The sequence below is a fragment of the Bison bison genome, unplaced genomic scaffold, assembly GCF_000754665.1.
Source record: "Bison bison bison isolate TAMUID 2011002044 unplaced genomic scaffold, Bison_UMD1.0 scf7180017864033, whole genome shotgun sequence".
Lineage (NCBI taxonomy): Eukaryota > Metazoa > Chordata > Mammalia > Artiodactyla > Bovidae > Bison > Bison bison.
Genome location: NW_011494605.1, coordinates 1,962,969 through 1,988,132, shown reverse-complemented (window position 1 = coordinate 1,988,132; position 25,164 = coordinate 1,962,969). Strand labels below are relative to the sequence as shown.

Sequence of the window (25,164 nt, the reverse complement as noted above, 5' to 3'; positions counted from 1 at the left end):
GGCTTTTTAATTCCTCTTCACTTTCTGCCATAAGGGTGGTGTCCTCTGCATATCTGAGGTTATTGATATTTCTCCCGGCAATCTTGATTCCAGCTTGTGCTTCTTTCAGCCCAGCATTTCTCATGATGTACTCTGCATAGAAGTTAAATAAGCAGGGTGACAATATACAGCCTTGACGAACTCCTTTTCCTATTGGGAACCAGTCTGCTGTTCCATAGTTCTGCTGGTTCCAAATACAGCTCGGCTGATATGTCACTGCAGGACCTGGCTAATTCCTATCATCCACGACACCTCAAGGTCCCCTTTCTAAGGACTCTTACAAGAGATTTCCTCAGACTTCAAGTCAGAAACAATGGAGATGCTGTCATTCAGTTGTTTCATTTGGGGTTTTGTTTTTATCCTTAGTATATACACTGGGTATTTAAAAACTGAGTTTTCCACTGTGCCTAGGTGGCTGAAAAGCTGAAAGTCAAATCTGTATCCCACCTTGGGCCAGTGATCAGAGTATCTAGAATGTGAATTCTGAGTTGTGACCTTATACCTCAATTGAGTTCAATCGCTCAGTCATGTCCGACTCTGCAATCCCATGACTGCAGCACACCAGGCTTCCCTGTCCATCACCAACTCTCAGAGCTTGCTCAAGTTCATGTCTGTTGAGCGGTGGTGCCATCCAACCATCTCATTCTCTGTTGTCCCCTTCTACTCCTGCCTTCAATCTGTCCCAGGATCAGGGTCTTTTCCACTGAGTCAGTTTTTCACATCTGGTGGCCAAAGTATTGGAGTTTCAGCTTCAACATCAGTCCTTCCAATGACTGATTCAGGACTGATTTCCTTTAGAATTGACTGCTTTGATCTTCCAGTCCAAGGGACTCTCAAGAGTCTTTTCCAACACCATAGTTCAAAAGCATCAGTTTTTCAGCACTCAGCTTTCTTTATAGTCCAATTCTCACATTCATACATGACTACTGAAAAAACTATAACTTTGACTGGATGGACCTTTGTTGGCAAAGTAATCTCTCTGCTTTTTAATATGTTATCTAGGTTGATCATAGCTTTTCTTCCAAGGAACAAGCAGCTTTTAGTTTCATCATGGCTGCAATCATCATCTACAGTGATTTCAGAGGCCCAAAAAGTAAAGTCTCTCACTGTTTCCATTGTTTCCCATCAATTTGCCATGAAGTAATGGGACCAGATGCCATGATCTTAGTTTTCTGAATGTTGAGCTTTAAGCCAACTTTTTCACTCTCCTCTTTCACTTTCATCATGGGGTTCTTTAGTTCTTCTTCACTTTCTGCCATAAGGGTGGTGTCATCTGCATATCTCAGGTTATTGATATTTCTCCTGGCAATCTTGATTCCAGCTTGTGCTTCATCCATCCTGGCATTTCTCATCATGTACTCTGCATATAACTTAAATAAGCAGGGTGACAATATACAGCCTTGACGTACTCCTTTCCCAATTTAGAACCAGTCTATTGTTCCATGTCCAGTTCTAACTGTTGCTTCTTGACCTGCATACAGATTTCTCAGGAGGCAGGTAAGGTAGTCTGGTATTCCAGTCTCTTGAAGAATTTTCCACAGTTTGTTGTGACCCACACAGTAGAGACTTTGGCATAGCCAATAAAGCAGAAGTAGATATTTTTCTGGAACTCTCTTGCTTTTTCGATGATCCAGTGGATGTTGGCAATTTGATCTCTGGTTCCTCTACCTTTTCTAAATCCAGCTTGAACATCTGGAAGTTCATGGTTCACGTACTGTTGAAGCCTGGCTTGGAGAATTTTGAGCATTACTTTGCTAGAGTGGGAGATGAGTGCAATTGTGTGATAGTTTGAACATTCTTTGGCATTGCCTTTCTTTGGGATTGGAATGAGTACTGACCTTTTCCAGTCCTGTGGGCACTGCTGAGTTTTCCACATTTGCTGGCATATTGAGTTCAGCACTTTCACAGCATAATCCTTTAGGATTTGAAACAGCTCAACTGGAATTCCATCACCTCCACTAGTTTTGTTCCTAGTGATGCTTCCTAAGGCCCACTTGACTTCATATTCCAGGATGTCTGGCTCTAGGTGAGTGATCACACCATTGTGGTTATCTGGGTCCTGAAGATCTTATTTGTACAGTTCTGTGTATTCTTGCCACCTCTTCTTAATATCTTCTGCTTCTGTTAGGTCCATACCATTTTTGTCCTTTATTGTGCCCATCTTTGCATGAAATATTCCCTTGGTATCTCTAATTATTTTGAAGAGATCTCTAGTCTTTCCCATTCTATTATTTTCCTCTATTTCCTTGCATTGACCACTGAGGAAGGCTTTCTTATCTCTCCTTGCAATTCTTTGGAACTCTACGTTCAGTTGGGTATATCTTTCCTTTTCTCCTTTGCCTTTAGCTTCTTTGCTTTCCTCAGTGATTTGTAATGCCTTCTTACACAACCATTTTGCCTTTTTGCATTTTTCTTGGTGATGGTCTTGATCAGTGTGATGAACCTTCGTTCATAGTTCTTCAGGCACTCTGTCTATCAGATCTAATCCCTTGAATCTATTTGTCACTTCTACTGTATAATTGTAAGGGATTTGATTTAGGTCATACCTGGATGGTCTAGTGGTTTTCCCTACTTTCTTCAATTTAAGTCTGAATTTGGCAATAAGGAGTTCATGATCTGAACCACAGTCAGCTCTGTTTTGTTTTCGCTGATTGTGTAGAGCTTCTCCATCTTTGGCTGCAAAGAATACGATAAATCTGAATATAATCAGGCTGATGACCTTGCACCTGGCATCATCTAATTTCTCCTTATTTTTCTATTCCTCCATGTCTTTTTTGTATGTGTTTGAATTTTGTTTGATTCTCTTCTTGTAAGCATCTTCCATTATTGGGGATCGGTGTTATATATTCAATAACAAAATATGTAAAGGAACAAACAGAATATAGCATTTCAAAGAGATGCCCTAGAAGTCTTAAAAACTGGATGTCAAATGTAAAGAGACTCATTAGTTCCTAGGGACAAAGGGAAGCAGAGCCTATGGCCAACTCAGATTCCTGTGCCATTCTTTTTTAAAATTGGCCTCACTGTCTCAATGAGAAGTAATTTACTACTAGTACTACTAAGTTGCTTCAGTCATGTCCAACTCTGTGCGACCCCATAGGTACAGCAGTCCACCAGGCTCCACCATCCCTGGGATTCTCCAGGCAAGAACACTGGAGTGGGTTGCCGTTTCCTTCTCCAATGTGTGAAAGGGAAAAGTGAAAGGGAAGTCGCTTAGTATTGTGTGACTCTTAACGACCCCATGGACTGCAGCCTACCAGGTTCCTCTGTCCATGGGATTTTCCAGGCAAGAGTACTGGCGTGGGTTGCCATTGCCTTCTCCGGAGAAGTAACTTACTTGTTTCTAATCTTTAAGGGCCATTTCAATTACCACCTCTTGAAGGAAATCCTCCTGATAATGCCTCAATTAAAACCAGTTGAATCAAATAGACATAATGATATTAGAACTCAAAACAAGTTCTTAACCAAATTCCCCCCTGCCTCCATACCCTCGCCTCACTCTCTTATTTTCCTTAAGAGTTTCTTTTTCCCCCTCTGAGCATCTGTGCTCTTTTAGGCATGAATGGGATACAGACATCCCTTTTCTCTGTTGAAGGAGGCACACAAGCAAATAGTGCAGAACTATGTTTTTGGGGGCTCCAAAATCACTGCAGATGGTGACTGCAGCCATGAAATTAAAAGATGCTTACTCCTTGGAAGGAAAGTTATGTCCAACCTAGATAGCATATTCAAAAGCAGAGACATTACTTTGCCAACAAAGGTCCGTCTAGTCAGGGCTGTGGTTTTTCCAGTGGTCATGTATGGATGTGAGAGTTGGACTGTGAAGAAGGCTGAGCGCCGAAGAATTGATGCTTTTGAACTGTGATGTTGGAGAAGACTCTTGAGAGTCCCTTGAATTGCAAGGAGATCCAACCAGTCCATTCTAAAGGAGATCAGCCCTGAGATTTCTTTGGAAGGAATGATGCTAAAGCTGAAACTCCAGTACTTTGGCCACCTCATGCGAAGAGTTGACTCATTGGAAAAGACTCTGATGCTGGGAGGGATTGGGGGCAGGAGGAGAAGGGGACGACAGAGGATGAGATGGCTGGATGGCATCACCGACTCGATGGACGTGAGTTTGAGTGAAGTCAGGGGTTGGTGATGGACAGGGAGGCCTGGCGTGCTGCGATTCATGGGGTCACAAAGAGTCACACAAAGAGCAACTGAACTGAACTGAACTGAACTGATGTGGCGGGTGACTCTGAGCAGCTCCCTCCCCCTCTATAGGCTCAGTTTACTTTTCTTTGAAATAAGGTAGTTGTGCCAAATGATCTCCAAAGCCCCTTGCTCTGACTTTCCAGGAGGCTGTGTTGTGGGGTAGCCTCACTCACGTGGGATCATGGTGACCTTCAAGATAAAGAATAATCTGAAGGATCAGCTGAAAGCTGAAAAGGCTTATCTTTTAAACTCTAAAGTTTGATTTTTACAAAAGAAAAGTTGTAACTTAAAACATATAAAAAGAGAACTTATCAGATATGTAACTTTGTCTGATAATCAGCCAAAACATCACATCTGTAACAAACTTCCTCAGGTCCTAATCAGGTACAGCGAGAACACTCAACATAGAAAATACTCAACTCTAATCTTGGAGGAGAAAGCAAGAGGGAGGAGATGGAGGTAGGGGAGGTAGAGGTGGAGTGAAAAATGAGACTGATATGTAAATAGCTGACTGCAGTTTGCATGGGTGTGCATGTTCAGTCATGTCCAACTCTTTGCGACCCCATGGGCTATAGCCTGCCAGGCTACTCTGTCCATGGGATTTTCCAGGCAAGAATACTGGGATAGGTTGCCAAGATCCTACTCCAGGAGATCTTCCCGACCCAGGGGATCAATTGAACCTGTATCTCTTCTGTCTCCTGCCTAACCCTAACTGTAACAAGAGACTCAGTTAAATCACTGCTTAGACGCTGTGAGCCCATAGGTGCCCCGGGTGGGCGTCTGCCAGTCATGCAGGCATCCTCTCCAGCTCTGAGCTGCACCATCACTTTAGGTGCCATGTCTGTTCTTCCAGGTTCCCACATGGCCTCATGTTACCGGAGCAAAGGGTAGGGAAGAAGCAGTCTGTCTTGGCCTAAAATCTTCTGACTCACGACTGGAACAGCCTTCCTCTCACTGTTTGCTGATGCGTGGGTCTTTCCTCTAGAGCTGGGAGGGTGGAGTCTTCTAGCACAAGCCCCCATCTGACTCGCTGGGGTTTTAGGATGGGATATGTATCATTTCTCTCCAGCAGGAATAAGAGTTTCAACTGTTTATCTAGCCCTCTTCAAAAACCTGGTCTAGCCTTCCACATATGATTTTTAACACATTTAAACAGAGTCCACTCTTCCAGGAAAGCTCAACTCTGTCCTTTCTGTCTTAGAGTTTAGCATATAATGGGAATGACATTGACCAAATATAAATACAGATAAATATAGAATTTCAAACTGTGAACACTGAAGGAAAAATACAGAACATCATGCTTAAGTGGAAGCTCCTCCCACCCTCCTGTGTGCAGAGGCTGTTCGGTTGTAGAGTGTGGCCGGCCACCAAGGCTCCTACTGCTCCTCTGTATAGAAACTTGGGGACACCAAAAGCATTTCTCATACCCCAGTGCTCTCACAGCTACATGGGCGTAGTCTTCAGAGACCAACAGCATGGGTTCGAATCTAGGTTTCTCCAATAGCAGCTATGACCTTGAGCAAGTAATGTAACCTCTTGACCTTCAGCTTCTTCATTTATATAAATGGGTAACAATGCAGTGCTGGCCTCAGAATGTGGTAAGGATTGGCACAGAGTAAATGCTCAGCAAATGCAGTTGCTACGGCCTCTGCTGCCGCTAATCTGCTTCCAGAATGCCTCTGCACTTTCATATGCTCTTCTCCATTTCCACTTGCCCTGCTTTTGTGCAGGCTGCCAGAGGCTGAACTCAAATGCTCCTTTAAGCTGCCCTGGGGATGAAAGCCACTTGCATGCCTGGCTTTTCCAATAACAGGAAGCTACAGAAGCAGAAACTACTCAGTGAAATATATTGAAGCAATCCCACTTGTGCAACCCTAGCTTTTGTCTGCTGCCCCACTCAGCTTCCCACTGAATTTAACCCCTCGTCATGAGATTCTATTTCAGCCGTGAGTGATGTTCGCTCTCTCCCTGAGTAAAAGGCTAATGCATTTTTTATTATCCTGATGGGAGTAGGTGCACAAAAGGGCAGCGGAGACTCAGCCATTGCTCAGGTTCCTGTAGAAGGTAGTGGAGTTGGTGGATGCTTACGAGAGGCATCCAGCCATTAGCCATTGGGTTGGGTGAGGTTTGAGGAATACTTTGAACCCTGGTCACGTACCTTTCCACATGTTTTTCTTTGAAGCACTTACCATAACTGACATTAATTCATATTATATGATTATTTGCTGTGTATGTCTGTCTTCTCCACCTCACTATTAGCTATATATGTCTGTCTTCTCCACTTCACTGTTAGCTGTCTCTTTGAAGACAGGGGCTGTGTCTTTCTTGGCCTCTTGTCAGCAGTATGCCTGGTATATAGTAGATGCTTCATGGCCATTTATTAAATTGATGAATAAACAAATGAAGAGTCAAAGAGTGAAGTCCCAGTATGATCAGGGAAGCTGTGCCACACATCACTTGTTCAGCATGAGGAGAAGTAGAAAGGGAACCATGTCAAGGGCAGAAGGCAGGGTCGGGGATGGGTGAGATGGTGGCGTACAGAAGGGTCAGGCAAGTAGATGGCCAGCATCCCACTTCAGTGGGATGTGGGCCTGAGATCCATGCCTTAGACAGTGCTTTGCAGACTTTCATAATCCCTGCACCTTTTCCTCAAAGAGGTGACTGGCTCTCCCCACCTCTTCCTCCTGCCACATCTTCTACATGTGAGCTGACCCATGTGATTAGACCTACCTTTGTTGTCTGAAGACTGGTTCTGAAAATAATAGGTAACTTTTTGTTTGTTCTCCAAATATGTTAAGATACAAAAACTGCTTTTTCAAATGACACCTAGAGCTTGTGGAGATTTGTCATCTGCCCTTGAATGCTAAGCTAAGAAGTCTAGTATTTATGAGGAATGCAACCAGGATTATTAAATTATCCTAAGAAAGGATCAAATTTAACTTTACAGTGATTAGTCCTGCAGCCAGCATGCAGCCTAGACTGGAATAGGAGAGATCAGAAGTGGTGAGTTTAGGGAGAGGTGAGCGCTACGTGAAATACTTTCTAGGGAGCAGGCTCTTCTTAGGGTAAGGCAGGGAAGGGGCCTGAGAGCCCTAGAAAATGACTCTGGCTGGGTGAAGGGGAGAACGGGACAGGAAGTGGGTTACAAGGAAAAGAGGGTTCTGAGCCATGAAACCAACTGTGTGCCCATGCTCCTGCGACCTCCCCTTTCTGGAGAGTGGATTCGCAAGTCCTCCCCACGTTGGCTGGCTTCTGGAGTGACAGAAAAATGCACAGAGATTACTGGTGCTCTTATTTAAATTATCTCCAGCCTATGCCATGACAGACTGACTTTTCCCCCAAATAGCTATCCTGCACGAAATGCAAAAAGCAAAACAGAACACATAATCAGTGCCTATTCTCTTCCACCATGCAGAACCTCACACATGAAGCCAGTCCCTGAGCTCCTGGAACATCATGTCCCCTTCTCATTCTGAGAAGTAATTGCAATGCAGTTCGTGACCAAAATGAAAAGTCCGTTTTTAAGCGTAGCCTCATAATTACCCATCCAGCTGAAGAAGGCCAGATACTCTGTGGTTTAATCCCTAGGTCCCCATGGCAGAAATAGGGTTTTGAGGAAAATTATGGGGCCAATATGTGCACGTCTTTTGGGAGGGAAGGGGATAAAGCTAAAGACTTTCTCTGACGATCAGCTCAGTAGGACCTTCTCTCTAGTCAGCATCCTGGTAGCCGGTAAGCAGCAGATATTTAATGAGTATCACCTATCGGTCAGGCGCCGGGCTAGTCCCTGAGAGGAGTGCGCTAGTGATAACACAGCCCTGCCCTCGGGGAGATCACACAGCGGAGAAGACGGAGAAGTAAGCAGGCCAGGAGGGGCACCGTGATGGTGCTTCTGTGGGGAAGGTCAGGGGGCTAAGGACAAGATCCAGCCCAGCCTTGGCAGGTCAATAAAGCCTTTACAGAAGAGGTGGCGTGTGAGTGGAGAGCTGAACCAGTAGGGGTTAGCCAGGCAAAGCAGGTTGGGTACCAGACTGTGGTTCTGCACAGAGAGAACAAAGGCCTAGAGGTGAGAGCATAGCAAGTTTGGGGAACTGGAAGTGGCTTCTCATGGTCAGAGCTCAGAGTCTGATGGAATGGGAGACAGAAGGCAGGAGCTGGGCCATAGACACCCTCCAACGGCAACTAAAGGGTTAAACTCTATTCTGTAGTAGTCCTGGTGAATTTTAAGGTGTGATTCCAGAAAGTTCACACCAGCTGCAGCAGCAATGTGCAAAACTCAATCAGGGAGACCAGTTAAGAGGCTGCTGTAAAAGGCTAAGGTACCAGAGGGTGAGAAGCCCAAAGCCTCAGCCTGAAGTCGGGCACAGCTGGAGCAGCCCTCAGAAATCCTAGCTTCCAACCTTTGTGCTTCCCACTCTACCTGTTGGCACCTCCAAGTCCCTAACCCCACGCCCCTCTGCTGCCACCCCAAATGATTCTTCTTCTTTCTCTCAGCTTCTTTCCTGTTAAACTCCTGGAGCTTGGTCTATACTCTTTTTATGAATGGGATACCTAATTGACAGCTAGCTTAAGTAAACATGCCTAGATAACACAGCTTAAAGATGATAGAATCAGGATTCATAATGTTTGTCTGTCCGATTTTGAGTTTGAAGTTCTTTCTACAAAATCCTTTGTGTAACTGCAATGAGAGGGGCTTCAGATGTGAAGAATATCTTTCAGGTTAGTTATTGCCTGCTGCCTCCTGTGACAGAATAACCAAGTAGTTTTCCACTAATGTCTTACTAATACCACCTTCCCTGAAAACAGGACTAGAAACAAAGTCACAGTAGTACGAACTAAAATTATTTATAGCAATAAATATATGTGAGTCAATCCTGAGGAAATCAACCCTGAATATTCACTGGAAGGACTGATGCTTAAATTGAAGCTCTAGTACTTTGGCCACCTGATGTGAAGAGCCTACTCATTGGAAAAGACCCTGATGCTGGGAAAGATTGAGGGCAGAAGGAGAAGGGGATGACAGAGGATGAGATGGTTGGATGCATCACGGACTCAATGGGCATGAGTTTGAGCAAACTCTGGGAGTTAGTGATGGACAGGGAAGCCTGGCGTGCTGCAGTCCATGGGGTCTCAAAGAGTTGGACATGACTGAATGACTGAACAACAATATGTGACTTACATTCTTATAATTCAAAATAAAAGCTCAGCCTGGGACGAAAAATAAGGCTGCACAAGATTAAGACATGCTTCATTTTTTATATATAAATATGACCTTGTTAAATAGACACAAACAAAGAAGATGACAAAAAATACACCAAATGATAATGATGCTTCTCTTTCAGTGATGAGATTTCATTTACTTTTACTTTCTGAATTTTCTGGAAATTTGGAAAATGACCAAAATAAGCATGTGTTGTTTTTATTATTGCAAACATTTTAAAGACAGATTCTTCAATGTAGGACAACAATAGTTTTTATTGAGAATAATTGAATCCACAAAAGATCCACAATGTTTGGCTGAGGTCTCCAGTTGACCCATCTTTCAGTACTTTTTACCCTGGGAGCTGTCAACTGTGACCAGAGATAAAGGGACACTGCATTGGCAAAACAGGTCCCACTGGATCAGTTGGGAATATGGATAATTCCTGGGGCACACCTGCTGTGTGTGCTCCTTTAGCAGCCACTGTGGATGCCCCTGGCATCGTTGGTCCCACCAGACTCAGAGATCGTTCCTGTGGACTTTGGGGCCTTCGGCTCGCATGGTCTCTTTGGAGTCTTGACTGGTGTCATCCGCCACACACTGGTTGAGCACAGAAGTGGGTTTCTTCTGAATGTTTCTGAGGCACCACTCTTACCAAGAAAGGCTGGATTCAGGGCCATACTCAGTCAGGAGTCTGCACAGCACCTCCTAACTGATCCAACCCTGCCATGCCCACACTCCTCCAGGAGTCCACGGAATACCATCTAGACGTACCTGGACACATTTCCCTTGGTGTAGGTGTAGAATTCCTTTGTCTGAGGAGGAATGCCCCCCTACTCCTCCGCACACACATACATACACAGAGCACCACTCGCTCTTGAAGGGCCTGCCTTCCTGAGACGGTAGCTTATGGTTGGCTTGTGGTCCAGCTGCACAGCCCTCAGCCAGCAGGCCCTGTCAGTCTACCAAACCTGCTGTCTAGCTATGTTTCGCCAACTAATATTGCATTTTCTACCATCCAGACAGGTAGGTAATGTATCATCTCCATGTAAAAGGTCCTTGTGTCTCTCAGTTGGTAACTAATTAAAATAATTTGGTCATTCTTTATTCCACCATGCTCCCCTCTTATATAATTAATTTATATTATTGGTCAAATTCCACAAGTCAGTTGCCTATTTTAATAAATGCCAGTTTCCTTTGGTGAACCTAAATACGAGGCGCACTTTTGTGATGAAAATTTCCTCTTCCATTGTATTCCTTTCATTCTGCAAAGACTTTGAGGAAATTATTTGGATATTTTAGTATCTTAGGTTAAAATTGTTGCACAGTGATTCTTGAACATATACTTTTGTTTTTGTTTGCATATAGGACATGCAGACTGCAATCCTGTCTTAAGAGCTACCTGTTAAAACAGTAGTCTACACTTATCTTCTTGGACCACTAGGTGGTGTGCATATATGTCTGAGAACTGTAGGTTAAAGGGGCTCCTCACCAGGTTAGAGTCAATTCATCACCTCTGGAGGGGCACAGACAGTAGAAGCTGTAGGGGTCTAGGAGAAACAGTGATCCTGTGCATGGGAGTAAAGGAAGGAAGATTTCCAGGGGAGGTGGATAGATAATAATATTGCTGCAGAGATGGTGGGAGAAAAATCATAAAGGTAGGAAACCCCAAAGCCATGACAGAGGGAAAGTCCTTTAGAGGAAAGGGCATGCTTACTTTCCATGCTGACAAATCTCTCAGGAGTGTTGCAGAGGGAATAATGGAATAGTTGAATCATTTGAACTAGATGACATCAAGCATTCCTTTCAGCCTTTGTGCTGGGCACTGGAAATATACAGATGAAATGACATAGTCTTGTCTTCAAACAAGGACCTCATGAGAGAAACAGAGAAGGAAACCAATAATTAAGACAGGGCATGATACAAAAGGGAGGTTTTACAAGATGCATTGAAGGAATACAGTATGAAATCTTCTGTTCTAAGTAAAGGAGAGGAAGGGGTTAGGTTGGGAGTTGACGTGCAAAGAAGACCTCATGGTGGTCTTGAGACATGAGGAAGGAGCTCCATGAAGATCTCAAGAGATTAGTTTAGAGAGACTAGGACGAGCAAAGGCACAGGGGTTTGAAAGGATAATGTGGATTCCAGGAATGGTTCAGCTGAGTTTAGCATGCTCACTGAGGGCTACTGTGTGCCAGAGACTGAATAATAGATGTTCCGGGCCCTTAAGATTTCCCTCAGCTTGTGAGGAACACGTACAAGCACTGAAAATGGCAGTGTGTGAAGGCAGCTTAAAATCTGTTCTCTTTTAAATCCTATCATTTGAGCCCCCAGGGTCCTGGCTACAGGAATTCTCAGAGAACTCTCTACACCAGAAGAGGGAGCCCGCAAGCACAGTGCCCATTTGCTTTTTACTCAGAGTCACTGCCAGTATTTCCGTCTCACTCATTCGTTTTAAAGGTGTGAAGTTTAAGACCAGAGACATGCAGTACGTTATCCAAGACCACGGAGAGGAGTTAGGACACAAGGCCAGGTCTATCTGTGTTCCTCTCAGGTTTTCTTCCCTTTTTCCCTGCTGGACCCTGGATACTGAATCGCCATTTAGAAATGAGAATTAGACACTTTTCATGTAAACAGATCTCTTTCACTAAGGGTGATTGTCACAAAACCAAGCTTATGGAAAAATGGAAGAACACGTTGTATTCTTTCCTCATGCATGAGGGAAGGGCCAAGCCTGCTGCTGGCCTTGGCAAAGGCAGCTTGAGCCGATTGTACTACTAGCCTGGTTCCATGTTTGGGAAGGAAGGCAGCCTGGCTCCAGCATTCCTTCCAGCTCTCATGTGTGGGTGTGTGTTTCATTTCAGCGTGAGGATATGTGCTCACAATAGGTCAGTGACATCTTGGAGTTGCATTGTTTGCTTGAAAATGTCAACTGGAATGAGTTATGAGCTGGCAGGAAAACAGGGATGTGTGATTGAGAAGATGCTGAAAGGATACAGACCTGCTTTTAGGGCCCTGAGCAATCATTAAAGCAAGGGGTAGAGAGACCTTAAAGAGGTTCTGACCAGGACAGATGAAATGTAGATGGAAGAGGAGGGGACCACAAGGGCCAGGAGACTTCAGACCAGGTCTTATAAGGCAAGGATGAAAGAACTGGGAATATTTAACCAGGAGAGAAGATGACACAGATCTTCTTCAGATCTCCAAACTTGTCACAGGCCAAAGCAACAATGATTTTATAAGGAAACAGCTTTTAACTCTGCTCAAAATGGGGCAATTTAGGGGCACAGGTTCAATCCCTGGTCGGGGAAGGCTAACATCTCATGCTCTGTAGCCAAAAGAATTTTTTTTTTAAATTTAATTGTTAAGAAATGAGTTCCCTATCAGGAAAGGGGATAAAACAGAAGCTGTTTATACAACTGGTGGGGACATTGCAGAGGAAATTCCCATCCTAGTGACAGGTCAGACTAGATGACCTTTAAGCTCTGGTATCAATAATTCTATGAAAAGGGATGAGGCAGCTTTTATAAACCAAGGGTCACGAGATCTATAATAATAGCAAAGCCTCAATACAAAAATAGCTCTTTTTATTAAGCATCTATTAATTGGCAGCATCATGCGGAGTGATTTACCATGTGCAGTATCTTATTTTGAACCATCAAGCCAGGATTAGAACTGACTGAATTCTGGTTCTCTTATTTAATGAAGATGTGGTCTCAGGCAGATAATTTCTCCTATCTGAATCCCACGTCCCTCTGTTGTACAGTAGGAGCCCTGCAGGTTTGCCAAGAGTGTGAGCAGAAATGACACATCAGCGTGCCTGGTCTTGTGCCTGGTCCTTTGCCAGGCCTATATTTGTACTCAAAAAATGTTGCTGCTTTCTCCTTTCTGCTGAAGCAGAATTTCAGGGAGCCATTCTAGGGGAGAGGCAAGATAAAGAGGGAAATGCAGGTGTGGTGAAATACGCCAAGGGACCCACTGGATAAACAGACAATCAGAAGCTCCTGCAGTGTGTATCCTGAAGCAATGGTTCTCAAAGTGAAGTTTGTTAAAACCCCTTTTTAAGAAAAAAAAAAAATACATATTAATGAAAACTGCTATTAATGGAAAATCAAGTGTAGGAAAGAGTCAGAGGTTGACAGAGGCTTAAGGAATCCTGACTTAAGTCTTACAGTGTGGAGATTCCTTAAAAACCTGGAATTAGAACTGCCATACTACCCAGCAATCCCACTGCTGGGCATACACACCGAGGAAACCAGAACTGAAAGAGACACGTGTACCCCAATGTTCCCTGCAGCACTGTTTACAATAGCCAGGACATGGAAGCAACCTAGATGTCCATTGGCAGAAGAATGGATAAGAAAGCTGTGGTACATATACACAAGGGAGTATTATTCAGTTATTGAAAAGAATGCATTTGAATCAGTTCTAATGAGGTGGATGAAACAGGAGCCTATTATACAGAGTGAAGTAAGTTAGAAAGAAAAATACCAATATGGTATATTAACGCATATATATGGAATTTAGAAAGATTGTAACAATGACTCTATATGCAAGACAGCAAAAGAGACACAGATGTAAAGAACAGACTTTTGGACTCTGTGGGAGAAGGCGAGGGTGGGATGATTTGAGAGAACAACACTGAAACATGTATATTATCATATGTGAAATAGATCACCAGTCCAGGTTTGATGCATGAGACAGGGCGCTCAGGGCTGGTGCACTGGGACCTTAAGGGATGGGATGGGGAGGGAGGTGGGAGGGAGGTTCAGGATGGGGGACACGTGTACACCCATGGCTGATCCATGTCAATGTATGGCAAAAACCACTACAATATTGTAATTAGCCTCCAATTTAAATAAATTAACTTTAAAAAACAAGTCTTTAAGAGAGTTACTTACCACTGCCCCATCCTCAGCCTCCAATGCCTTCTTCTCCACCCTCAGTTTGCCATGACATCCAGTTCAGGACTGAGCTTCCCCATAGGTGTGGTGTGATGGGGGTGGGGTAAGCCTACTGAGATGTTGATCACTTCAGCCCTTAGGGTCAGGGCCAGTTGCCTCCAAACATAAGCAGCTTCATCTAGTGCCTAATGTACCTGACAGATATTATTTTCTATGAATGTTGCATGGCACAAAGAGATGAGGATTCAGTTAGAGAAGGAATGGTTTCATCATCAGTAATGGAAACTGTCATAGCATTGTTGAGCAGAGTTAATAAATAAACCAGCCCTCGGGAGTATCATGGTTAGAAAGGAGGCTGACAGTGACTAAGGACAAGGCAAAGAGGGTTGCCAGGATATCAGGCACTTAACCAGGGTAGCCAGTGTGAGCAGGGAGAAATCTAAGGCTGCCTGGTCCAGAGGGATGAGCCTTGGCTGGGAGTCTGGAAAGGGACTTTCTTTGTGGCTATAGGTAAGCCACATTCCTCTCAGGGCATCATTTTCCCTTAGTATAGATGAATTTGACAGCTCTGACCAGAAAGGCCATCCATCCCTCCTGGTCTCTAGGACGCAAGGCCTCTCTGCGGAACCATGAGCCCATCACCTTCTCCACAGCGTGCCCCACTCTGCGTGTCCGAACATCCCCCTTGCGTGTCCACCCTGACCCCTAAGCAACAAGTTTGACTCTGGCTTAACTCAGTTGTCTGACAGTGTGTTTTCCTTTGCAGCAACAGCGGCAGCTTGATCTCCTGACGATAACCAGCCCCGGTGAGTAGATGTGGCCATTCTGCTTTGTCTTTTCCCTTGTTTCCCAGAGCAGTGCCTGGTTGCTTATCCCAGTGCAATTTGTGTCCTGTTCCTTTGGCTCCCTGATTCAACAGCAGAATTCCTGCATCAGGAATGATCCTTCTCCCCGCTGTCCTCTACCCCACAGGCAGTTTCTTTTCTCTTCCCCAGCTCTGTGCTGCCTTCTCTTGACTCTGCATATGGCGGGGTGATACTATGATGTTGCTGCATATTCCAGGGCCAAGTTCTCCCCAGATCCCTCAGTGGATCCAAATGTCAAGGAAGTGTCTTAGTCTCCCGAGAAATGTTAAAATCATGGTGAATGGGGAAGCTGCCTTGTAAACGGCATGAAATGAAGGGAAGACAGCTCATGAAGAAAAGCCAGTCTGGGCAAGTGATCAGGTTTGGTCTCCTGTGACCTTTGTCACTCACCTTTAGGAAGGACAAGTCCTCCAAAAAAGCTGTGGCCCTTGGATTAAAAAGTTCTTCCTTCCCCCAAGACTGGCATCTAGCCTGGAGAGAAGTTGAGCATTTAGTCCATCAGAAGGTATTTTATTTTGATTTGGGACCCTGAGGCAAAACTGCCCAACAAGAGATGCTGTTCTCTCTTGGAATCCAAAGGGACGATGGTGCCAGCAATAAACACTCAAGAGTGGGTATGGTGGTTCGTCTTTATCCATTGGTGATGTTCAAAATGTTTAACAGCCCTGGTGACTCCCTACTATGCTGGGCATTAACGCTTTGGTTACTGGACTAGGGGGAGACGGTGTTCTGGGAAAAGGACTAGTGTAACAGAGTGGTCACATGGGTTGTGGGGGCGCTCTAGGAGTGGCTAATTACCAACAAATATGGAGGTTTTTCAGCATTTTAGTAACCAATATAGCTGTGCCATGGCATCCCTGCCTTACACCCAGCCTGTTACTGTATCCAGGGTCAGTTGGCTCACTTACAAGGAGACTGAGGAATTATCCTTTGCAGGTACTGTCTCAGCACAGAGGCTGGTTATCTATCTATGTAACTGAGGTGTAAAACAATGATTACAAATGTTAGTTGGGTCTACCCAGTTCAGGTGAGCTTATTATAGTCCACCTAATAGAGCTCCTTAAACTTGAGACTTTAGAAGAACAAAGATTAACTGGTTTGAAAATGTACAATATAACCCATAGAATGAACTGTGTTTAGCATGTATATAATTATAGAAATTCCAAATCATGAGCTAACCTAACTACAGTGGCTGTTGGGTGACATACCAATCCCTTCCCGCTGAGGTGCTGGTAAGGGATTGTCTTTGTCTTGGCTCATTGGCTGCTCTCCTTCGTGGTTGTGCTTTGTTCTGCCCCACATATGCTGACCTAGTTTGCCGGCTTTCACATCCCAGTCTCATCGGGTCACAGCTTGATATGATGCTGACATGAGTTGGAGAGGGTTCTTGATCTGTCTTCAGTTGCTTGACAAGGAAACGTTTAGACTCTTGTTAACTGCATTTCTTTTGCACCAGCTCTTTCTGTTCTTCATTGCTATGGCACAAACTCAAGCAGAATAGTGGTGACTCTCGGTGCACTCCTTTTGGGCAAACTGTTAAGCACCGCCCGAATTTGTAACGGATTATACTGTTCCCTACTTTTAGGTGAGAAAAGATTATTTTCTGGGTCAAATCTTTTCAAAAGGCGTTTTGTGTCACACAAGTGTGCAGTACTGTACGTAGGCTACATCTGTGCGGTACTGTAAGATATGCACTTGTGAGATACCGATCCACAGGTCCCGGGGAAACTGAGCCCCCAAGGGAGTAGCCTGTCTCTACTCCAGTGTGCCAGACCAATATTAGCCATGTGTATCATGCCTAAGAAAGGCTAGGAAGGATTACTAGACTATGTATTATCTAGACAGCTCTAGTCCATGTCAGCATCACTATTATAACTGTCTCTCACTTTCAAAGTCACCCCCATCCTCCACTTCACCAGAAGCCGCCGCGGCTAGCAAGGGGCATGCTACCTCTCTGGGCTGCCAGTGGGAGGCGCTAGCTTGTTTGCACGCCTCACCAGACCATTCTCAACACAGAACTGCAGTCTGATGCTGCCACTTGTCATCAACTAGAAGCCTTCAGAAATGCTGGCTGGCAATTTGGAAGACGTGAAAATTTGCGTTATCTTCTTTAAACTATTTCATTTATTGTGAATAATTTTGAATATACAGAAAAGAGTAGAGATAAAAGGAAGAGTCATTTACTGCCCTCCCCCACCAAACACCTTGGTTTTATCACATCAACGTTGTACCATCTATGCTACACAGTTCCCTATTTTAAAAAATATAGATCTAGTTGAGACTTCCCTGCACTCCTCGCTGATTGCATCTCTCCCCTTTGACCCAATAGGTAACCACTGTTATAAATTCAGTGTATAACTGCTTTAACTGGCATTGTTTTACAAATTCCTATAAATGATGTCACACTATAAATGTCATTCTGTGATTTTTCTCTCCTTATATTGTAAAGATTCATTCACGTAGATACAGGTGGCTCTGGTTCAATTGTTTTTAACTGCTATATAGAATTTCACTTATAATTCTGTCACAATTTCTTTTTTTCATTTTATTGATCGTGATTTAGATTATTTCCAATTTTTTGCAATTTTAAACAATGCTACTAGGGCCATTTTATGCATGAGAATGAGAATTTATCTTGAGCATATAACTTGGAGAGGAATTACTGATTATATGCATCTTCAAATTTACTATATAGTGGCCTGTTGTTTTCTAAAGTAGTTGAACAAATTTATATTTCAAACTATAACAACAGCAAAGTACAATAGTTCCCATTGCTCTGAATCCTCCACACTTGAAATCATCACACTTATAAATAAATTTTTACTGGTTGTCATGATAAATGTGAAATGTTATCCCATTGATATTATTTGTTTTAATTGTTTATTTATTTGACTGCTTGGGGTCTTAATTGTGGCACACAGAATCTTCGTTGCATCATGTAGGATCTTTCCTTGTGGTGCTTGGACCCTCTCCTTGTGGTGCTTAGGCTTATTTGCTCTGAAGCTTGTGGGATCTTAGTTCCCCAGCTACTTCTCCTGCATTGTAAGGCAGATTCCTAACCATTGGACCACAAAGGAAGTCCACCACTGCTTTTATAATCTGTGTTTCCCTGATTACTGGTGGGATTGAATATCTTTTCATATGTTTATTGGCCACTTTGGTTTCTCCTGTGAACTGACTTTTCATATCATTTGTCCATTTCCTGTTGGGTTGCTACTGTTTATTGATTTTTAATTCTTTATTAGTTTGCATATTGATACTTTGTTGCTTAATATGCATTGCAAATATCTTCTTCAAGATGATGGCTTGTGTTTTCTGATTTATGGAAGTTTCTTTTTTAATTTTAGCATAGTTGAATATGTGAATACTGCTTTATGAGCTTTGCTTTTGTGACTTAAGAAATCCTTCCCTACCTGAATATCATATTCTCCTGTATTCTAAAAGTTGTCAAGTTTTACATCACATTCAGGTATTTATCTCATTTATATGACTGAACATTGTGTGTGATACGAATTAGGGATTTAATTCCTTATTTACATATGGATAGCCCATTATCTCAATACCATGTAATAACTAGTTCATCCTTTCTCCAATTATTAGCAGTTACACATCTGTCAAATATCAGTTTTCCTGTATACAGAATCTGTTTCTGAGCTTTCTGTACTGTACTATTTGTTTATCACTGTTAATCTGCTTTAAGCCCATGTCTTGCTTACAATAAATCTTAATTTTAATATTGTCTCATAATTGGTAGGTTGATACCATTTACCTTGTCCTATTTATGTTTATCTTTTGAAAATACAATTATCTTTTCTTTTTAATAAAATCTAATAACCCATGCCTTATGACAGGTGAATTTAATCTGTTTACATTTATTATAAGTACAAATATATTTGGACATATTTCTACTGCTATATTTGTGCTTTCTGTTTATCATTTATTTTCTTTTTTCTTTTGCCTTGCCTTAATTTGGACTGAAAGTGAAAAATGTTAGTCTATCAGTCATGTCTGTCTATTTGCAATCCCATGGACTGTAGGCTGCCAGGCTCTTCTGTTCATTAAATACTTCAGGCAAGAATACTGAAGTAGGTTGGCAATTTCTTCTCCAGGAGATCTTCCCAACCCAGGGATCAAACTGGGGTCTCCTGCATTGCAGGCAGATTCTTTACCATCTGAACCACCAGAATACATTATGTTTTATATATTACCTATTTTTTACCCCATCTCTAGATTTTAATGCTACAGATTTTGTTTCTAACCTTAACTGTTTACCTTTTGGAAATATACTTAACTATCCTTTTTTTTTTTTTTTTTTCAAAGTCTGAAGTTATTCAAAATATCTAAAGTCATTCAGCCACAAAAAAAGCCTTAGCATGCTTTAACTACCTATTAAATACTGCCCTGTCACCACCTAGTTATTATTGCTTAGACTTTTAAAAGTTAAACTTTTTCAAAAAAGAAAAGCAATGATGATGATGAAGACCCATTTGACTTTTCCCACACAGCTTATAAATTTTTGTGTTCTCCTATTAATTACATCTCAAGATTTTTCTGTTACCTTACTAAAGTGGATCCTTTAATAGCTATTTTAGTGAGAGTCCATGGGAAGCTATCTTGATCTGTATTTGTCCTTATTTTGACTTCTCTTTGGAATAATAGTTTGGCTAGGTATAAATTATAGCTTAAGGAAGATTTCCCTTTGTACTTTGAGGATTTTTTTTCTTTTTTTCCTGACATCCATAGTTGCTAGTGAGAAGTCTGCCATTATTTGTTTGCAGTAACTTATCTTTTATTGGGTAGGCTAAAAAATTTTTCCTTTTGATCTTCATGCTCTACTTTTTCATTTTAATAAGTCTAGATGTGAATGTATTTCTATTTACCCTTCTTGGTGGTCTGAGTATACTTTCTGCCTGAGAATCAATGTCTTTCTTTAATTTCGAGAAATTATCAGCAAATTACCTCTTCAAATGTTGCTTTCCCTTCAATCCTCTTCTTTAATAATTTCTTTAGATGAGTGTTGGATTTTCTCAAGTTGCCCTCCATGGTTCTTTACTGACTTTTCATAATTTTTTATAATTTTATTTTAATGCACTGATTCTGAGTTACCCAAAAGTAACTTGAATTCATATTCACTTTTTGACCATATCTAGTCTAGATTTTTTCCTGTCTTTTTCAATATTTCAATGACTATCTATTTTTAATTTTGAGATTTCTAATTTTGTTCATATCCACCTGCTCTCATTTTATTTCTGCCTATTCTGTTTCATAATTTCTTATTCTGTCTTCATTTGTTTCTTCAAACATCCTCAATATGCTTATTTTAAAAGCTTTGACTGTTTTATAAAATAAGTTTCATCTGGAGTGAATTCAAGTTATAACTGTTGATTTTGTTTAGTATCGCTTTAAGCATTTAATTTCTTCATGCATTTTGAAATTTTAATTTGTAATATCACTTTGAGAAGGAAGTTTTCTGTTACTCTTTGTTCCCATCCCTGACCCCCCCCCCCAAAAAAAACTCCCACTATGCTCACATATCCCTATATGTTGGTTTTTACAGTTGACTCTATCCATAATTTCAGTACAGAACCTTACAGATATTGGGGATATGTCAGATCCAGTGACAAAAAGTCAGCAGGATAGCTTGGCATTGCTTCCGATTGCTATGTCTATATCCCTCACTTCTCTAGGCCTATATAGCACATAGGGGCTATCTCCCAGAATCTGCACCAGGCTTTTATTTTTCTAGGCTCCTTCCATAACTGGGAAGCCCCACCCGTGGTCCTTGTTCTAAGTGGAAGACCTTATCTCTGGTCCTCATCTCCTATAGAACACTTTAATGAGTCTCACAGGAGTCCAAATTTCAGCAGCTACTGCCTGCTTCTAGATCCAGATCTCAATAAGCAAGTAGCCTCAGGAGCATGTATAGCATTTTGCATTTGTGCTTTTCAGTTTCATGGAGATATGTCTCTTGCAATGGAGCCCAGCTATATATTTTCATTTCTTTTTTCATGTATTATTCAAAATTACCATTTAATGGGAATGAATGGGTTTATTGCAGCATGAACTTATTTACTCATTTGGCCCAGAAGACCAACTATAGTTTTTTCCTTACTTTTTGAAGGTTTATTCTATTATAACCTCTTCAATAGAAGGGAGGCAATATGAGCAAATATTTTTCTCCTATCCAGGTGAAATTTTTACCACCAGATTGATAAAAGAGACTGCTACTTTTTGCATGTATATATATATGTATATATATATGTATGTATATGTAAAAATATACAAATATATCAGAGAAGGCAATGGCACCCCACTCCAGTACTCTTGCCTGGAAAATCCCATGGGTGGAGGAGCCTGGTAGGCTGCAGTCCATGGGGTCTCGAAGAGTCGGACACGACTGAGCGACTTCACTTTCACTTTTCACTTTTCAGCATTGGAGAAGGAAATGGCAACCCACTCCAGTGTTCTTGCCTGGAGAATCTCAGGGAAGGGGGAGCCTGGTGGGCTTCCGTCTATGGGGTCGCACAGAGTCGGACACAACTGAAGTGACTTAGCAGCAGCATACAAATATATATGTAGTTTTTTAAATTTATAATGATCTATATAAACTGCTACATTTGAATATAATGTGAACATTTTTCAATATTATTAAATATTCTCAAAGAGAGACTTTTATATAGCTGAAACACATTCTATTTTAAATTTATCTCTTGTTATATATTGGTTTGGTATAGTCTCTAAGTCATGTCCCACTCCTTCGCAACCCCAAGGACTGCAGCCTACCAGGCTCCTCTGCCTGTGGGATTTTCCCAGGCAAGAACACTTGAGTGGGTTGCCATTGCCTTCTAAAATTATTGCATATTAAATTATCCCTGATGATTTAGTTATAAATAACACCACAGTGAACATTCTTGTATAAATATGTTTGTGCACATCTTTAATTGTTTCTTTAGGAAAAATTCCTAGAATGAGAATTACTAAGAAAAGGTATACGTAGTTTACTAGTCATGACAGTCTACATTACATTGAAGTAACAATGATGTCAAAATTACAGAGACTTAAAAAGCATCGCTGTGTTTTTTACTTTTGATACATGTCTCTCATGGGCTGGCATAAGTTCTGCTCTGCATCATCTTCACTCTGGCATCCAGCTGGCCAAGCATCCTCTATTTGGAACACTGCTGTGTCTCAGTTTGGGTTCCCTAAGAAGTCAAACTTGAGACAAAGATTTTCATTTCAATAGTTTATTTAGGAGATGATCCCAGAGACCTTGTTGAGAGATGAAGTAAGATTTGGGAAAAGGAAAAAAAAGTTAAGAAAGATTCATTATCAAGCAAGCTACAACTGTTGGTAACTGGAATTTAATCCTTCAGGAGAACCCTGGAAGTCAGTAGAAAATAAGCCTCAGAGATATTCCTGAAGGGCACAGGCGTGGGAGTGAGGGTGGGGGTGTTAATTTCCTGACACTTCTAATCTGCTTGATATGTGGACACAGCAGATTCCAGTGGCCAGAGAAAGTCCTCAAGAGAAATTTGCAGATGTCAGCAATTGGAAAGTATTCAATATGTGCAGAAATAATAAGTGCCAGGAGAATATGTGGGATTGCAGGAAAGTACTGACAGCCCCTGCCATTGGGTCATCATGGCAGAGGGAAAGGGAGAGCGAGCGAGTCATGTACCTTCTCTTAAAAATTTTTAGAAAGGATCACTCTTGCCCAATTTTCCTTGGTCAAAGCAACTCATATGACAACTTCTAATTCAACAGGGTAGAGATATTGACTCTTCCTACACGAAAGGGCACTGCAGTGAGAAAAGCTAGAATATTTGGCAATGGTGAATATACCTTTTTATACTTCTAGAAAGATTTTTATGTTCCCACCATCAAAGTCCTGATCATAGCTTTAAATAAAAATAACAGCTTTACTGAGATTATAATTCACATCCATAAAATCCATCCTTTAAAGTGCACCATTTACATTACATAAAGTGTATCATGTAGTGGTTTTCAGTACATTTATAGAATTGTACAATCACCACTAATTCCAGAACATTATTATTACTCCAGAAAGAAATTCTGTACCCATTAACAGTCATCCCCCATTTTTGCCTTCCCCTAGGCCCTGCAACCACTAATTTACTTTTTATCTCTATGGATTTGCCTATTCTAGATATCTCATATAAATGAAATTGCACAGTATGTGGCCTTTTGTGACCGGATTCTTTTTTTACTTAACATGTTTTCAAGGTCCATCCATACTCTAGCATGTATCAGTACTTCACTCCTTTGTATTGCCAAATAATATTCCATTGAATTGATGTATCATAATTTGTTTATCCATTCATCTATTGACGAACATTTCAGTCGTCTACATTTCTTGGCTATTGTGGATAATGTTGCCATAAACATTTGTGAACAAGTAAAAATCATGTTTTGAGTTCTCTTGGACATACATCTAGGAAATGAATGGCTGGATCATTTGGTAAGCGTCAAGGTAAACATTTTGAGAAACTGCAAAAGTGTTTTCTAAATTAGCTGTGTCATTTACATTCTCATCAGCAACATAGGGTGCTTCCGATTTCTCCCCATCCTCTCTAACACTTGTTATTATCGATCTTTTAATTTATAGTCATCCTAGTGGGTATGAAGCAGTATCACGTAATAGTTTTGGTTTGCATTTTCCCAGTGACTTATGACGTTGAATATGTTTTAATGTGCTTATTTGCCACTTGTGTATCTTTTTTGGAAAAATGTTAGCAAGTTATTTCCCCCTCCTGATATCAGTTAGGTTACATTTGTCTTTTTATCATTGAGTTGTAAAAGTTTTTAAATACTATTCTGAGTACAAGGTCTTTTGTCAGATACGTAATTTTAAAATATGTTTTCCTGTTCCATGGGTTCTTTTCATTTGCTTGATGGCATTTAAAATAAACCAAAAAAATTTTTTTATTTTGATGAAGTTCAATTTATCTACTTTATTGCTTATGCTTTTGGTATCATATCCAAGAAAACATTGCCTAATGTCACAATGATATACTCCTATGAGCTAATTTTTGTATGATATGAGATAGGACTCCAATTGGTCTATTTGCGTGTGGTTGTCCAGTTTTGCTAGCACCATTTGTTGGAAAAACTGTTCTTCCTCTTATTGATTTATCTTGGCACCTTGTCAAATGCTCATTAACTTTTTGATAGTATAGACTAAAAGGACAGATTTAGGAAGTATCTAAACATCAGCATTCAGTGTCAGAACTGACACTTCACATATTTTTCACACAATTTCCCTCACTGTCCCATTAAACAGGCATAGTCTTTCCTGATTTGCTGATGAGAAATGAAGGTGCTACACAATTAAAATTGCCCACATAAATGCAGTTAATAAGTAAATGCTAGAGTCAGGGTTCTTGCCTGGAGAATCCCAGGGACGGGGGAGCCGTCTGGTGGGCTGCCGTCTATGGGGTTGCACAGAGTCGGACACGACTGAAGCGACTTAGCAGCAGAGTCAGAATTCAAATCCAGCTTGCTCTGATTCTGTATCAGACTGTTGCTTTTTCTATTGCTACATAAGAATACTACTTCCTGTGTGATATTGGCCCACAGAATCTTCTTTCTCAGACAGAATTAAAGCTGACCTACTTTGCTGTTGATAAGGAAAGTGTGAAATGTCGGAGACATCACAGGCATGGGTCTTTTCCACTAACGAGGCTACATCCTGAAAAGACAATTGATTTCCTAAAATATTGCAGAAACCTCCAGAAAAAATCACAGCTAGAATGGTTTCTGATTGCAAATATGCACAAAAAATATTTTTATCACCTCTTAACCTTGTTAAAACAATACCTAGGTTATATGGTGATAGACTAAACCTGCTGATCATTACATAACAACTTTGGACTTTATCTCCAATGAAAGTCCCCCATGATGTAAATGTAGCCACTCTGAAGACTATAGGAACAAGAGAGCC

At 41.5% G+C, this 25,164-nt stretch overlaps 1 protein-coding gene across 1 annotated transcript in view; it reads left to right on the top strand.

Annotated features, from left to right (window-relative positions):
- AGBL4 (ATP/GTP binding protein-like 4) overlaps positions 1 to 25,164 on the top strand; it is a 1,466,590-nt gene that overhangs the window by 1,104,365 nt on the left and 337,061 nt on the right. The window contains exon 6 of the mRNA XM_010834456.1: positions 15,104 to 15,143. Within this exon, the coding sequence (XP_010832758.1) occupies positions 15,104 to 15,143 (40 nt within the window). The remainder of the gene's footprint in view (positions 1 to 15,103; positions 15,144 to 25,164) is intronic.